The sequence below is a fragment of the Perna viridis genome, chromosome 10, assembly GCF_037379345.1.
Source record: "Perna viridis isolate PV_CMFRI_1.1 ecotype Kerala chromosome 10, ASM3737934v1, whole genome shotgun sequence".
Classification (NCBI taxonomy): domain Eukaryota; kingdom Metazoa; phylum Mollusca; class Bivalvia; order Mytilida; family Mytilidae; genus Perna; species Perna viridis.
Genome location: NC_142454.1, coordinates 42,125,109 through 42,143,622, shown reverse-complemented (window position 1 = coordinate 42,143,622; position 18,514 = coordinate 42,125,109). Strand labels below are relative to the sequence as shown.

At 33.1% G+C, this 18,514-nt stretch overlaps 1 protein-coding gene and 1 pseudogene across 3 annotated transcripts in view; both read right to left on the bottom strand.

The window, feature by feature from the left end:
- Nucleotides 1-855: 855 nt before the first annotated feature.
- On the bottom strand, nt 856-2,720 carry LOC148605962 (uncharacterized; annotated as a pseudogene).
- Nucleotides 2,721-3,054: 334 nt separating this feature from the next.
- The window catches only part of LOC148605959 (uncharacterized), a 63,045-nt gene continuing 47,585 nt past the window's right edge, over nt 3,055-18,514 (bottom strand). For all 3 annotated transcript variants that reach the window (XM_088547496.1, XM_088547497.1, XM_088547498.1), the window contains exons 6-9: nt 16,181-16,361; nt 6,884-6,983; nt 6,286-6,317; nt 3,055-5,175 (exon numbers count right to left, since the gene is read on the bottom strand). In XM_088547496.1, the coding sequence (XP_088403622.1) occupies nt 5,126-5,175; nt 6,286-6,317; nt 6,884-6,983; nt 16,181-16,361 (363 nt within the window). In that variant the 3' untranslated portion in view covers nt 3,055-5,125. The remainder of the gene's footprint in view (nt 5,176-6,285; nt 6,318-6,883; nt 6,984-16,180; nt 16,362-18,514) is intronic.

Below are 18,514 nucleotides of genomic sequence, written 5' to 3'. Positions count from 1 at the left end.
TTTTTTAAAAAAGAAAGTTTTATTTACAAAATAGATGTATACACTAAATACACTATAATAGTTGCCTTACTTTTTTGTCGTCAAATATCAATCTTAAAAATGTTGACTCTATTGTATTTCATTAATGACGTTTTATCTTATTTTATCAAACCAACTTGTATATTATTCTTTTTTAAAAAGCATATAACTGAAAGATTTTCCTTTTTGCAGAATCATGAAAATAAAATTAGCACACATATCCCATTGAGTTTAGTTTTGCTAATGTAAGCAGGCTATAGATTTTTTAGAATTTTAATGCACCGGAAAATAAACTTGTTAAACAAGTCAAAAACTTTTAGCAGTCCAAAATGAATGGCCGATATTGACCTTTGAGGTATCGAAATATAAAACTAAAAAGTAAATATTTAAAAGATAAATTTTGAATTTATTTTTTTAATATCAAATATTTGCAGTAAAATATTGAATTTTCTATTTAAATGCTGCTATGAAAGCGTCATTTCTCCATTTGTTGAAAAAATCCCATTTGGTCCAGTGTGTGAATAGTTCGTATATTTTGCAAAGATAATGATATAACTAATGAATGGCTTTTATTTATTTTTATTTTATTGAACAATCAAATTATTTTTTTACTCCTCATATTGAATAATCCGCGAACCAGATTATGTGAAATGTGAAGAGTCAAAAATTAATTCTATGGTTCAATAAAATTTTAAAAAAACATAGCCATTCATTATAAATAAATTCTTGTTCAAATTAGACTCAGAATAAAATTAAAAAACTTTTTTCTACTATATTTAGTAACAATAACAACGAACACACGTTGGCGTGTGAATACACATCAGCGTGCGAAGAATGAATGAACTGTCAAAGCCGCCGTGACGTCATTTGAATGTTATGTGACAAGATTTTTTTTCAAAACAACGTATTACTGTTGATTATTGAAATGAAAAGTGCAGTTATGGAAAGCTGAGATGGAAATAAACCCAGACGACATGAAGTTGTTTGATGATAATGCGGTGTTCATAGTGTTATCGTCTGGAGTGTCACGGACCGCCAAAGCTGACCTCACAGTTTCACCGGCAGGATTGTTTTCTATAGCCACTGGCATTGACGTTGAAGGCGGTACGCGTCCTGTAGATAGAGTCAACAGTGTGTCACTCATTGACGTCTTTTGGACGGTAGAACAATACGACTATAGCTTCGTACTGATGCCTCATTCCGATGACCGCTCATGTACACAATATGCCCGATTTCGAAGGCAGCGTCACCCATTGCTTGAATCGCTCTTGCACGGAGACAATGAGCAGTGCATATTACACTACAGGGTGCATCTGCCAGGAAGTCACTGATTTGGTAAGATTTTACCGATTTGTTTGTGTACCAAAGATGTAAATCTTGCGGACATTTGGTCGACAACACATCTTTGTTTATGTGATTGAAAATTGAAGTCGCATCCGGATCTATTTTTGAAATCAACCATTTCAATGAAGCAACTGGGCAGCGATTGCCTTCACACGAATACATTCGCTTGTCATTTATAGTGTCTCCAGGGTATAGTCCGCCTTCCCAATTTTGTTTGTGTCATTTCATGTGACAAACAGGCATATTCACGATTATTTTCATGAAAGTGGAATTCAAACGAGTTTAACTGGAGTTGTTGGTGAAATTCAATTCCACGGTTGACAAAATGCATGGCAATATTTTACCAAACATGGAATCTAAGGATAATTGGCTCTACATCAGATGAGTACAGGTAAGAATTTATCTTTTCCAAGTCATTCATTGTAATAATCTGTTTATGTTTGGTAGGACGAGAGAGACCCTTTGCGAGGTTCTTTTATCAATTTTCCGTCAAGGGTTTTATTTGCTTTCCTAAATTCCTTATCGCGAACGAAATCAATATCCCGTTCAAAATCATGGATGAGTCGGTTTATTGCGGCTCGAATGCTTTTCATTGAGTTTTTGTGGTATTCTTTGGACTGGGCAACTGACATTTCCTAGCATCTTTTTTCGGAAAATTCTGGGGATGCTTCAGCGTAAAATTTAGCCAACACTTTGTTCAATTCTTTTGTTGACACAATTTCAAAATCTATTACCTGATCCAGGGCTTCCATATACCACTCTGAAAATCAACAAAACAGATATATTCAATTTGACTTAAAAAAAAATTAGTACATGACAAAGGCAAGAAATTTTTCCAACTTAATGGTAGCAAAAGAGCAAATATTAATTCAGATTCAGATAGCTCAGTTGCAGAGCAATCAAGTTTTCTTTAGAGGTCCCAGGTTCAAATCCTGGTCTGAATTTCTATATTTTTACACATTTATGGAGTATGGCAAAACTATAAATAGGATGTCCAAAGGTTGGATGAGTTTTTGTTTACCTTAGAAAACTTTCACTGCCCAGTTGGTGTTTTGTTTTGTAGACGGGGCATGTCTACTGTCTTGCAGTTATTTTAGCTATTCTGGACTAACAGTTTTAAATCGTTTATTAACCTGCGATGACGGTGGGGCCAGTGTCTCTGGCTGGGGTGCCAACGGAATCTGTGTGGGGGCCTGCGTCTCTGGCTGGGGTGTTAACTGAAACTGAGATGGGGCCTGCGTCTCTAATTGTGTTTTTTCAGGATTTTCTGCGGCAATGTCAGGAATGTCCATCTCCACCAGCTCAATATTTTGAATGTCACCTTTAAAAAGCCATCCTGATAAATCTTCTTCAGTGTATTAGTCCCCTGTCTTCATTTCAAGCAACTTTTAACCCCCACCGATGTCGAAATCCAGCCCCTCTGCGATGTTTGTTTTACTCGTTCTATTAAAGCAGACGACAGGAGGACGGGGGTCATACGTCAGGGGCTTTGTAGGAAGGGATATTATTTTTAAATGATTGGGAGGCAACAAATAATTGTACAAAACTTCATTTTCTTTAATTTTAATCGCATTGTTGAAAATGAAGGAAGTACTAGAATTTTAGGATCAGTAAAAAACCAGTTCCGGCAAAAGTGGGCGTGTCGCCATAAAATTGACAGCAATGAAAATAAAAGTAATAAAAGACAGGGAATACGTAAAACTGTTTATTTGGCCTAAGTTTTATATAACCATCTCAGATCTTGAAAAAAAATGAATTTACAAGGAATTTTTCATTAACTTAAACAACACCACTTAACTATAATTTCTTGTTGTCCTGGCTACAACAAAAACTGTCAATTTGTTGAGAAATGGAAAGCATGTATTATTTCAAATCACAAATAAAATCAATAATGCAATGAATGCAGTTCAAAGAAAAAAAAACAGAAGCAACACCTCGTTATACGTTTGTTTTATTGCACATAACGAAACACTACATTATTGTTTTCTAATTGATTTTTTCTTATGTCTTTTTTGGTTTAAACATATTTTTTATTTCAAAGAATACATCAATATATGAAATGACGATATTATAATACAACACAAGGATTCGGAAACAAGTTGAAGCTTATGCTGATCCGTCTCCTAATAAACAACGAACTATCTTAAGACAATAATTATAGCATGCTCTTGTATAATTATGTATTTTTGATGCAAGTATCTATTGAAGAAGTAAAAGTTGAATAAAGAATATGTATCTAAATTGAAGAGGGATAGATAGGAAAGTATACAAAAAGGGTATTGAGGAGTTGAAATGCACAGAAATTAACACACAATACAAACATATATATATATATATATATATATATATAGAAGGGTCTGAAAAATTCCCAACGATGTTAGAACTGTCGAATTTGTCAAATTATATATATATATATATAAACGTCTCAGAATGTGACGACTCTATTCGCTACACTGCTCCATCGGATCAAATTGATACAGGGAAGATATATAAACGTATAGAATGGTCTGAAAAATTCCCAACGATGTTAGAACTGTCATATTTGCGATGCAAATTTTTGGTCGTTCCCTCTGCGGGACTCGAACTCGTACCGCTGTGACATCTATGGCAACACCGCCTGCACTAAGTCCAGCGCCCTAGACCGCTCGGCCAGCTAGGCTATACAAATATAGCTTTCGCTGGCCGGGTCATTCCTCCTCGTACGATTAATCTAGGGCTGTAACTTTGTACACGATGTATGGTAGTATGGGACAGTTCATTTTATATGTTATTATGTAGGATAGAGGATCAAATTAATGATGCATGTCACAACAAATCAATATTATACAAACGTCTCAGAATGTGACGACTCTATTCGCTACACTGCTCCATCGGATCAAATTGATACAGGGAAGATATATAAACGTATAGAAAGGTCTGAAAAATTCCCAAAGATGTTAGAACTGTCAAATTTGCGATGCAAATTTTTGGTCGGTTCCTCTACGGGACTAGAACTCGTACCGCTGTGACATCTATCATTTCCCTCATATCCACAAAACAATGAATTCATTAGTATTGTGTCAAGTCTTATACGGAGCTCCAATTAATTCGGAAAACCTGATTCATTATGGTACTATGTTGGTTGTCTAAGTAGAAAATTGATGTCACTCGTATGATCCTCTGTTTATCCTTTTCTCTTGGGAACACCCGTTCGCTATAATTATTTTTGAACCCCTTGAAGAATAAAGATGGTTCAATTTGTTTTAAAAATCAAGCTACTGTTTTTCCGGCCTTGGTATCCTAAAACAAATCAAATCACAAAAGTACTTGACTATCGACTGCTCGTCGTATATGATAGTCACATTATTAGTAATATTTTGCAAGTCAAATGTATCAAATAAAATGTAAAGATTATTACTGATTAAACTTCTAGGAAATTTAATCCCTTTAGACAAAATACTTGGAAACAGTAAAATGGGAAATGACTATGACTATACAGCGACTATATTACAATTGTCTACAATATAAATGAAACTATTAAAAGGGAGTTTACTCCGAGTTAAGAATTAAACTAAATTACATGATAATGAAATATTACATTTGCTCTCATAGACATATAGTTACATTGCTGGCGGAAAAAGGCAGACAAAATATTTTCGATTGACCATTCAAAAGTTTCCCTTCGCCCCATCCCCAACTCATATATCACAAAAAAATCGTCACAGGGCATGAAGGGTATCTCAAGGTATGTCTTTGTCTTTATTCAATCATCATAAAATCATCATTAAATATGTGTTTCTTTGCCACCAGTTGATGTATATTTTCCTCGATGCGCTGAAAGATGAGATATATGATATAAATATATATTTATTATTATTAACATAATCAAAAAAAAATGTTTCCGGAAGCAAAAAATTGTATACTATTCTAAGTCGTATTAAAAAGCACAACATTTTAATATCTGGACGGTAATTAAATTCCTGCGACTTTTTTTCACTTTTTTCATTTTCCAAATTGTCGTCTACAGATTTCAAGAGAGAAACGGATTTCCATAATTTTAATGCATTGTCCTCCTTTTGGCGTTCATTCCTAAAATATAAGGGTTATTACCTATATCCACCAAAACCTTCCTATTGTGGAGGAATGTAATAATGGAATTACATGGAGATCAGTACAAATGTATTCAATCTATTACATTGAAACCAAAAACAGTTTGCCTGTCTTTATATATCATCTCATGGTTACAAAATCCACCTTAAATCGGTCTTACGTGTATACCATACAATTCCATGGCAATTAATACACACATACGAAAATAATACAGTTAAGACTTATAAAACGCTTGCTTTTTTTGTATACAATTTGCCTCAATTGGGAAGAGTTTTAGCATTTTTAAAAATCAACCAAAACCTTCTGTGGTATAAAACCTCGTGGTAAACGTCGTAGAAATCCATGCATTTAAACGGTTACTGTCCGTGCATCAGAACAGACTTGTTTCTGATTACTTTTACTAAACTATATTTCAGCTACAAAATGTATTATACAAACATCAAAACGATTATGCTTGAGTTATATCTACACACGACGACAGTACCATACAGTGATACGACCGCACTCCTTGCAGTCGTATAATGAGTTGGGATACCATATAAAAATGTCAATTTTCCATGATAGGAAGTGAAAATCTTCATTATGTATATACACGTTTTTGAATAACACTATTTCAATGCTTATGTTTTGAGTCTGCACAATGTTTTTACATGTACGCATTCTTTGATTGTATTTCAGTTGCAATTCGAATTAGCATGTAAGTGTTAATGAGGTAAGGGTGTTAAGCCTCAAACATTGTTCAAAAGATAAGCTGAACTTATTACTACACAACGATTTTATGTTTACGAAAGTTGGTGGAATCTTAAACAGCACATTGTGTTTTCTATATCATACCTTCTTGACATAATTTCAACCAAAGCTGTTCCCTGTAAATAAGAAGGTCAGATTTAATGCAAACGTACTTGTTTCTCAATATATTCATGTTAAACTATGGAAAATTAGTGTTGCAAAAGATACGGTTGATACCCATAATCTAAAGTAAAAAGTTTTTTTTTAACAAAAAGATCTTCGCTGAGCACAAAATGAAACGTCCGCTGCATGTTAAACTCTGTTCACTTGTAGCAAGTGTTGACACCATATAATTGACACACTTAAGCATAGGGTTTAAAATTTATTATGGACACAATTTGGCACAAAAATTGAATGCAGTGAAGTTCATAATTTCAGAGTGCTTATCAAAGATTCATACCTTCGATCTTTGTCATAAAAAGTAAGACGAAAAATGCAGGCAGGAATTTCCATAAGGAATCCAATAAAACAATATCACAAAATATGTTTTTCAAAATTTTGATTTGACACCACATGGTACAAATACATTTTTCGAGGAAAACCCTGTCTTAATGTATATGATTATTGGTGGAAAATGCTTGATAAAAACATTATAGTTTCTCTTGATTAAATAAATTACACAAACAATATCCTTCAAACATACCTCCATCGATAAATCGACGCAGAGACGACAAACATAACTATTATAACTGTAATGACTAGTACATACACCCAAATATTGTTTGGTTCTGCTGAATTGTTTTCTGAAAATAGAGAAATACATTATTCATTTTCAAATTAGTTATGTAAAATGTCGCAGCCGTGTATTATCCATTCTATAGACTTGCAATGTACACAAGGCGTTTTAATCTACCCTTTGATTTGATGATTCTATGGAGAAAGTTGAATAACTTTCATCCAAAGAAGCACCAGATTCAACATTTAAAGAGGTTCCAATACTTACAAATGTACGTCAGCTCTGAGACCCCCGAGCCACTTGAGCCACACAAAAAAGGATCCTTTAAAGAGCACACTACGGTAAAAAGTCCAATCATTAGCACCGGGGGATTGTTTCAGAGAAATTTCTCTTTCGAAAGCGATGGAGCATTGGATGCACTATTGTTTACTTAAGCGGAACAACTTTTGTATCGGAAGTTTGCATATTTTGGTCACCATTGACTCGTTTGTAGAATGAATTATGTTAAGAAACCTAATATCAGAACACTGACATTCATGGTTAAAGAAGGTGCTGATATAGAGAATTAGGCCAACTAAAAGCTTAAAAAATCCTCTGAAGCAATATTGTTTGATTACATGGAACCATTAGTCGGTCGTTGGGAGTTGATATCTTCCGAACTGATCAAAGGGTTGTCATGTAGTTAACAAAATGTGAAAATATTGAAGACGAAGGAGGACGGATGTAAATTTTGGTATACGTACATGTTGACCTTTGGTTCAAGTGAGCTACAAAGATAGGAATTGAAATACAGAAATGATAAAATAATACGGATATGGTTGAAGGCAGCAAATGCATCCATACATAACCTACATTAATATACCAAAAAGTATATACTTTCAAAGATCGCAAAAAGGTGTTCAGCAATTTTAAACAAAATCTTTAAGTGGGCTCTGAAAGGCCCCGGCAAGACCAGTAAAAAATTCCACATCCGATAAGACTGACAATTCCTAAAATCAAACTGAAACGTAAAATAACGACATAACATGTTGTTTGTCATTAAGATAAAACATTAAAGCGAATTCTGCATCATGTATGGGGATAAAAAAAATCCGTATGTAATTAATCCATAGGTAATTCTTATTGAGGAGACATTTGGTTGTTATATGGTAAGTACGTACTCATCTATTTTTTTTCCTATGACAATCAAAACTAAACCAGAATTTGCATACATTTTTACAATTTTAATGCAGCATTGTATTGGTCTGTTCATTTAGGTTAGGATCATGTGATACCTTAAGTGTTATAACCAAACGGTTTTGAATATTTTAGCAAGCGTTACCATGACAAAAATTAAAGCTGTTGGTAGACTAAAAGTAGTGTCTGAAAGAGGTTAGTTTAGTGAAGGTTTCAAAAAGAACGGATTTATCCTTAATAAGTTTCATTATGTCTCTGGTGCAAAATAGCACATGTGCATGTGTCCTGCACAATACACAATGCAGAATAATGCATCCTGTAAGGAGGTTCTTGGACATATTTTTTTTTAATTTTTCGCATTTATTCAGAAAGCAATATACAGCATTGTCTCCGTTGCTGTGTAATAGTATACACTCTGCGTATACGAGGACAGCCTTACAATGCAGATAAGACTTACTATCATTGCTGTAGAGTAGATTTACTGATAATCCATTTGACAAAAGCAGTTTTAAAAAAAGTGGATTTAGAAGAATTCTTTTTTTTTTGTCAAATAAAACTTGCAATATCGCAGACTTCCGATACCAAAAATGTATATCCCAATGATTTTACATGTGAATACAATACATTTATAATTAAATATCTGTCTTAGAAATAACAGAAGTACAGCAGTATGCAAATAAAAACCATACACAGAAAGTTGATACGCCATTGATGGAAATATTTGAAATATCAAATCAATGAACAATAGAGAAGGGAAAACCACAATCAACCAATGATAACAATAGTTATAGAATCAGTCTATTTTTCAATACATTGACCTTGACCAATGAACGCAATGGAAAGAACCAGAATGCACTAGTAGGCCATATATTTACTGAAACGGCACTGAACATGCACTGAATTTACTGAACAGAAACATGATAAAATCGTTCAGTGTAATTTAGTAATTCAGTGCAAATTCAGTGCGTTTTGCCCGGGTCGAGTTCAGTGTATTTAGTATACCGTTCAGTGTGTTCAGTATTATATTTAGTGTACATTTATCAAATAAGTGCGTTTTAGTTTAAGTTATCAGAACTGGTTCTATCAAGTATCTACTTAAGATACTAATTGTGATCATTAAACTTTGTTCAAATATTTACGAATGGAGCTCTAGATAGACCTACATTAATTAGAATGCATGATAGTAATACATTTAACCCAATGCAATTAGCTATGCAAAATGATTAAATCCTTGGTGTGTGTATTGCATTATTTAATATCCAAAGACAATCGTTTATTGCTTAAGGACATATTTTCAGATACTTCACATACATTTAAAATTACCTTATATATATATATATATATATATATATATATATATATATATATATATAGACAGACATAAATATACAGGGGCGGATCCAACGACAAGCGTACCCGACGTACGCTCCCCCTTAAATTGAAAAAAAAAAAATTTTTTTTTTTGCATAAAATCTTGATTTTTCACAAATGCTTTTATCCAATATTTTTGCAAATGACTATTATTTTGGGCGTAAAAATTCACACGTTCGATATAAATTGACTCAGAACATGAGTACTTTGATTATAATATGTTGACAAAATCTTTATACGATCCTTAAATACAGAAATAAAACATACGTGTAATATGATAAAGACTAATATATAGAAACACAGTTTAATAAAATTGTGCATCAGCGTTAGGTTGACAATTCATTACACAGATCTATACTTGTATATAAACGCAAAGGTCAATAAATTTACTCTGTAAGAAAAAATATTTTTAACCTCTATACTCCTGTGTTACTAACTCCTTTATGACCCAAATAAACACAAAGAACATGTTCACTTAAAATCTTAGTTCACCTAAACTACCGTTTTAAAAATGAAAAGCTTATAAACCATAGCAGCAATCCACTTACATTTCAGATGATGATCGGTTTTACTGTTAACAAGTTCCAACATAGATTCAACATTTTCTTACTAGACAAAAATTGAGATATTTCACACACCTTTAGTGTAGGCAGATGTCAAACATGTAACCACGGAGGCGTATTAGCGTCAACTAAACAGATTATCATTATTACTAATGTTTGTGTTATCATGCAAAGTTTTGCATCTAAAAATCATCACACGTGAAACATCAGCTACAGATTTTGAATACGCGTCCCGTAAAACTTGTATGTTACATATCTTTACAAATATCTAGCCAGGCACATTGCTTCCGGTGCAAGCAAGAGTGTCAACTTCCTTGCTTTTGACTGTACGACTAGTTCCGATTGGGAAAGTCGTTCTCGTTCTTTCTGCCAACCTATTCAGGACCAATATAGTTTTTGGTACAAGTGTGATAGGACAGTGGTTAGACATTCTTGATTAAATGATGTTAGTCTTTGAGAAAGGGAGAAGAGTGTATAGACATTTTGAGACTTTATAACTGATATTTTATTATGTGAACTTTTGGTTAAATAGATATGTATAAGGGGTAAAACATGACACAAAACATGAGAACAGGTACAAAATAACTCCCAATACATAATGAAATTCCAATGTGGACAACAAATAATAAAACAAATTATAACCACATACTTGTACAAATCAAAAAGGTGTTACATGTACACATGACATACCCATATACATAAACAACCATTAAGATGACCAGGGCACATGAGGAAAATGGTAGTTGTACAGGTTCATTTACAATTTAGAGGGTAATATATGAATAAATAAATGACAAATTAAAAGGGAGGAAATAAACATAATGAATCAATGATCCAATAGACATGAACAGTGGGTTTGACTAATACATAGTTTTACATAATCGTTAGTATATATAGGGAGATAGGGAACTTAGAAAAGAGGACTAAGAAGGAACTTATTCAAGAGAGAACTTAAGAGATTCAAGTTCAAGAGGGTTCGCCCTCAAGAAGGGAGTCTTTCTCTCTTCTAATTGTTTGTACATTGCTGTTGTATTGTGACTGCTGAATAATAAAAGTACCAGTCGTACGTCTGCTTTTTGATCACGGCCATGGAAGGTAACAGGAACAGATCTTCATACTGTTATACAAGCGAGATTGTCAACTGCCTTTATTTTGACTGTACGACTAGTTCAGAGCAGGGTCTGTTCGACTGTTCGATTGGTAAAGTCGTTCTTGTTCTTTGTGCTCCATATCAGTAAATGGTCAGATGTTTATAGATTGTTTTTGTACCCCAACTTGCAAAGTGGAGAAATACAGTGATAGGGTGTCCATCCCTCCGCCTGTCCGTACTTCCTTTCTTCTGCTACGTTGGGGACTTATCTCTCATCTCTCATATCTTTTTTAAGGCCTGATTTATATTTTTGTTTCTCTACCGGAGTTGATAGTATTTGTTAACTTTAACATATGATCATTCTGGATTGTAACCTACTCATTTCTTTTATAATTTTTATTATTTTAAAATGAATAAATAAAACACACACAACATAAACAACACAAAAATAAAAGAAAAGAAGAAAACTATCATTTTTTTTTAATTAATCTTTCACAGGATCACCATAGATCTGTAACAAAATTGTAGGTCAATGGTATAAAATTATCATTTTACACGTCACCATGTTAATCTCTTATTAATTAAAGTTACAGGTATACTGTGATTATTTCGCGGATCGTAAGAACTCTGCCGCGTACCGGGCGGCTGTATGGTATATTGTCTAAATAGTGTTAATACTCGTATATATTTTTCAACTATAATGATGAACGTATTTGAAAAAAGGGTCTCAGATGTTTTCATGGAAAGGGATTAAAGCTATAATCTTCACATTTTGTCCGCAAATTATCACGAAATTAGAATAGTCAAAGACAGTGCCTCACAACATACATGTAGTTAAATCTCTAATTATTATAAAACAATGATTGATTTAGTTCTATTTAATGGAAGTATTTACATTTTGAGAACTTATTTTTGTTTGAAAAATGAAACACAACTTCACACTCAGACTTGACTGGCGAAAATGTATTAGGTTTACTAAATGGATGCCGTCACACCTTTATTTTAAAGCAATTTTTAAGTAGATGAAACATTCACAAGTAAACTAGCGTTTTATTACTACATTGTACATGTACCTAATCAGGACCTAAGGAAAATAGATCCACGAAAAAACAATATGTCTAGGCATTTTGAATGTCTTTTTTTCTTTTTCATTTAGATAAAGGAAGGTGCTTCGATATTTTCAATATCATTAATAATATTAACAAGGTTGTGATTTAATTAATGGAAAGTTGACACGTTTGCTCATTGTACCGCCTGTCTCCTATATATGTAAATGTATACCCAGGGCGTGTTCACTGAAATGATTAATAAAGAACATCTAAATAAGACATTTCCATAAGGTTACTATATATGACAAAGATGATTGTCTAAGTTTGGCTGAGCACCTCACACATTTTTTTCACATTCATAAGACAAGCAACATTTTTTAGAACTTATGGACATTTATTTTTCCTTAGATTTATATTTATGCTAGGAGTTCGATAACAACCAATTAAATGTAACCTTATTATTCTACAACTTTCTATTATAATAATTCATTTCATATATATTGACATATGCCCCTTTGATTAAAAAAAATAAACGTCTGGTGTAACCTTTTAAAATGACCTAATTAAAAAAAATCGGTTATCTTTTTCAGCTCTCTGGTAAAAAACCAACTACTGAACTATTCATATAGATTTTATTATCATAGGCTTCCACAAGTCTACGGAGCTGTTGGCACTTTCAAATTGTAAATTTAGCTCAATTGTTTTTTTTCCTCATAAATATTCTGTATTCATCCCTGAATTACAATTTTGATCATTTTATTACTAATAAAAAATATAAATTTTTTCCTCATTTATTAATTAATTTGTTAGTTTATTCGTTTATATATCTATTTATTTTCCTTACTGTGATGAAGAAAATAAGAAAAATAATTATGATTCAGGCCCTAAAAAATTTAGCCTTCCTTACGAGACCTTTAAATTTGCACTTGAAAATGGATTTAATTTAAGGGAGGTAACTCAATCTGATTTAATGTATAATTCTAGTATAAATATATTTTTAGTCTGTTGTAATTGTGCGCACTTAACAATACTAGACATATACTTGTTTTCCCTTGACAGAAAATACTGAACACTCTTAACACTACTGAATCGATGTTGAATGAAGCTACTGAGTTTACTGAAATTGCACTTGACAACTCTTAACGACATATACTGAATTTGCACTGAATTTCTACTTAAAAGGCACTGAAACTCTTAAAACTACTGAAATTAAATTTGTCAAGAGTTTTCAGTAGATGTCAAGTAGATAATGGCCGATTCAGTAAAAAGTTCGATTACTAGTGATGGCTGGGGCTTAATTTATTGTTTTGCAGCCACCGTTCGAACTCATTCCAAGTAACAGTCAAATTACTACCAAAAACCTCCGAAAGAAATATAGTTCGATACAAAGATTCAAATTGTATTTATTCCGCAAGCGAAACCGTAGAAAAAATTGCATGCTCCTAGGTGACCCTCTATGGTTATTTAGACAGCCACTACATTTGGCAGCATCGCAATCTACTGACTACTTTCTAAATATCAACACAGTCTTTATGATAATTATAGTAATGTTGTGTTTAACTTAAGATATGGATGAGTTAAAACACAATATTATTTTATAGATAAAATTTACATTGGTCTACACGAGTTCAAACTTTATTCACTTTCTTCATCATTCTCCATTATTCATTTAATACCTTTCAAGCATATACTGATGATAATAATTGTTAAATATCTCAATGATTTCTTTGTTTATAAACGTTTTGTTCCTTATATTGGTTGTTCAAAGATCTTTTTAACCCATCATAAATACAACAAAGTGCAGCCTAAGATTATTGGTTATTACTAGGCATATTCCATACTCCCTGGTATCGGCCCGAGATTCCCATATCATTACCTAGACGTAGTTGTACCAAGGCGATATGTATCCAAACCTGATACTTGGTGGATATGGAAAATGCCTGTAATAACCTATTGTTCACATATTATTCAATTAAAGGGAAAATGTATAATGCTTAATGGCTAAATAGACAAACAAATGAAAATGTCAACAAAAAAAGAGAATCTAACAGCTTTGCTGTATTTGATAATATAGAATTTGTCATTCTTTATTATAGAATTATATGACATTTATGGTCAATTATCTAAGCAATATAACTGCATATTTCCAATACAAAATTTTGCATAAATGACCTTTTGAATGCAGTGGCGAATCCTGGGTGCATAGGATTGGGATCCCTTCTTTTTAATAGAAAAAAATGTCATTTTCATTTGTAAAATTGATAAAAGAAATGGAAAATAATGTCCTAGCACCCCCTTTTTCTGAGGAACCTCGGCTGGCACCATTTCTTTTCAAGTACCTGGATCCATCTTTGTAACGGTAGCTCGTTCCTAATATTTATCTGGACCGAAGCGTTTTGATAGACCAAACTATTCATATATTCGTGTAATCAAGTGAACCAATACAAAAGTGGAAATCAAAAGAATGTGATTTAGGGACAATGAACAGACATGAAAAACAGACACAAAAAACAAAGATAATAAAATAACCAAAATAAATTGTAAAAAGTAAATGAGCAATGGACTCCACTAAAAATGGGGGAACGGACCAGATTAACCAGGAGGGTAAACGTCCTCTGCTTTTTCTAGCAACATAACCTTGTTCCAGAAGCCTTATTGTATGAAGTCTAGCGCGATACAAAAAGTCTGCGCAGTTACAACAGACTCTGGCATCATGTCTAAGTTGTGATATGAAAACTAAATACGAAGGTGTTGAAGGGATGTTGCCACAGATAAACATAAAGTTGATAATACGGAATAAAAAGTTATGGCGTTTGATATATAGCTTTGTTAATAGTTACCATCGATCTTTAAGTATAGGTGAAGATATGAGGCTGTGATGAGTAAAATCCCCCAAATAAGAATTGTTTAACGATAACACGTCATCTATGTAGCGAAAACTGAGATTAAAGCCTCTTGCTAAACGACGTTCCTTATTTTGGACCTGATCAGCTATTAGCTCGGCATCATTAGAGTGACAATAAAGGTCCGCATGTAGAGGAGTACAATTTGTTCCTGTGGAATGCCGACCGTTTGTTGAAAACCACACTGGACGACTATGTTATCGATCAAAACCTCCAGCATTTAAAAACATCCTCTTCGGTATATTTGGAAGGTGATTTGAATTTGTTTTTACAAAGTATGAGAAATCCTTGCAAAGAACTACATATCTGTATCTAGGTGTACAGACTACTTTGTAGTAACGACAACGTATAATGTTTTTGAGTCGGGTGTAACTGAGTATGGGGAATAGAAGGATAAAAAGTTGACAAATCATAGGCTGTAAGGCTAATTTATTCCGAAATATGACGAAATATTTGCTTATTTCTACTTTGTCAATGTACATGTAGTTTACGCAGGTTTACTTTAATATGGAGAAAAGTAAAAACCATATATCACCACCACGTTTTAAATCTAAAAGCGAGGCGGTCCATAACATTTTCTAATAGTCGGTATACTATTTACCAATATATCGACCGAAAGATATTAATGTTAGAAGGCAAACATATAAAATTGTAATGTATAATAGTAATGTACTAAATGCACATTCATTTATGATGTGTACCACATTGTCGAAAAAGTGGCGTTTTTATCAATTTGATAGAAAAAAAAAATAGACAAGATATTTGATAAATCGAGATAACCTTTCTTTGTATAAAAACATTCGTCCGCAGGATTGCACAATTTCACACCAATCGAATTGCACGTCATTCCAACTCCCAACCTGTCGTAACATTATCTCTTAAATATCGGGCAGCTGGTGGAGAAGCCATTACTTCTACTCTACTACCATATACCAAAGCAGTTGTGTCCACATGTCATATATTTAAATTAGTCTACATTTATTTATGTTATTATTTTTCCTGATCCTTGAGATTTTATGAGAAAATACACGTTAAGATATTAAATCAGTTATCATTGTCACACATATTAGTCTCATCTTAATAATATAGGTAAACAGTAAATTTTGACTCACCATCACACATTTGTATCTTTTCATAATATAAAGGACTGGTAATATTTCCAACTGTACAGCTGATATTTGCATCCGTTGGACAAACTGTTATTCTGAATTGTCCATGTAATATAACACTTTGAATCATACTACTGTCTTCATTCCATTTAATTTCTTTTTGAAGAAAACGTTGTTTATTATTCTATAAAATATAAATACTAAAACATTACTACCATTACATGGAGAGAATTATGAATAAAAAAGATATGGACTCGATCCAAAACAGGATATCGACTGCGAATTGCACCACTAAAAGCTTGTCTAATTTAGAAAGGGGGAATCCCATTATTAATGTTATTGAAAACATTTTTAAAACACATATACTTAATTCATATTGACATTTAACATAGCCATACATTTTATCTTAATTTGTTTCTCGTCTATCACGAAAACTTCAGGAAAAAAAACCTCAGTAATTATTATACGAGATACTTAAAAAAAGTGGAAATCATGGGTATGGGGTTAACCATTATAGAAAGCTTCGCTGAGTGCAGCATGATAGGACCACATTGGTCAAACCCTGTAGATACGTGTATTTTATGTTCATGAGCGGGTGTACGTCATGGAAGGTACTAAAATGTGGCATTTTCTTTTTGCCTTTCTAAGAACTAATGTTTTATCAAAAGATAAAAAACAGAAAACAATCATTTATAGTTCAATACTACTTCTATTTACGATCTTCGTGGACTCACCCTACTCTTTTTTGCGGAAAATTATTTTTTCATGTGTCCTTAGACATGCTACATAAATGAAAGTTTTACTGAATCAATTTACATATTTTTATTCTAAAATACTAAACATAGGCACTTCACTATAGAAGTCCATGGGAATATTAATGACCTGAAAGGTTTGGGCAAATGTGGACACAATATCAGTTTTGGAAATACTTAAGAATAGGGACTTACAATTCATTATGGACACGACCACTGGTTTGAACACTATATTGCAGAAAATTTTAAATTCAAATAAAAATGTTCAAACAACGACGACAGCGCAATACCAATATACGAGCGCTTTTTTTTTTCGTTATAAGAATGTCCTCAACTATTCATCGTATAGTATGGACCATATGGCAGAATCAATGTTAAAGAGTAATCAAGGGAACAAGGTTATAGCGGTAATCAAAAGAATATAATCCAGGGACAAAGACCAGACATGGAAAACAGACATACACAACAAAGAACATAAAGTAACTAAAATCATAAATACAAAGTAACAAAAACAAATGAGCAACTAGGACTCCACTAAAAACTGGGAGCATAGACCAGGTGCACCGGTAGGGTAAGCGTCTTCTGCTTTTCTAGAAACACCAGCCGAGTTGCTCATAAAAAGTCAAGTTTGGGGTATACAAACGAGGAAAGGAAAACTATGACACGTTGAATAAATCAGTTTTCATGGTGCAGATGGGTACACCGTAACGATGCACGAGTTCATGACGACGACCATAAAACTTCTGTAGTGATGACTTCAAGCTTGTAGCAATATAACCCTGTTCAAGAGGCCTATTTGTTAGAGTTCTAGTGCGATACAAAATGTCTGTGTAGTTTCGGCAAGCTCTGGCATAACGTATGAGATGTGATATGAACAATCCATACGCAGGTGCTGAAGGGATGTTGCCACAGACGAAAGGAAAGTTGACAATTTTGAATGAAAAGTCATCACGTTTGTCGTAAAGTTTGGTCAATAGTTTTCCTTTACCATCGATTTCTATGTATAGGTCAAGATATGAGGCTGACTTCACATTGTCTGTAGTATTCTTTATCGCAAGTTCTTTGGGATAGATGCGATGTATCAAATCCCCGAAAGTTAGGATTGTTTAAAGATAATACGTCATCTATATAGCGGAAACTGAGATTAAAGGATCTAGCTAAACGAGGCATCTCAATTTGTCCCCATATGACAAGTTAGCTCCCTTTATAATCTTTCGGTAAGAAAGCTAATCAGATGTTTTCGTTGGCTAATTTTTCTGCCGAAATTTATTAAAATCTACCGATTCTTCAAAGATTCAATAGAGGCCTTAAACGGCGAAGGTATTTAGTTTACATCCGTGAGTGTTTTGTATTACTTTCGATTTCTCCTACGAATCGAGTTAAATTTCCAAAAGTAATTTTCAAAGTTTGAAATGTAAAATTTGGAATAAAATCCCTTTCAGGATCATTAAACTTCACCGATCATGACTGCATTGAATTGAAACAAAATAATCTGTAATCAACAAGAGGCTCCCAGGAGCCTGAATTGCTAACCTGGTCGAATTTTGTCTTTTAAGGGCAATAAATTTAAGTTGCCCAACAATTT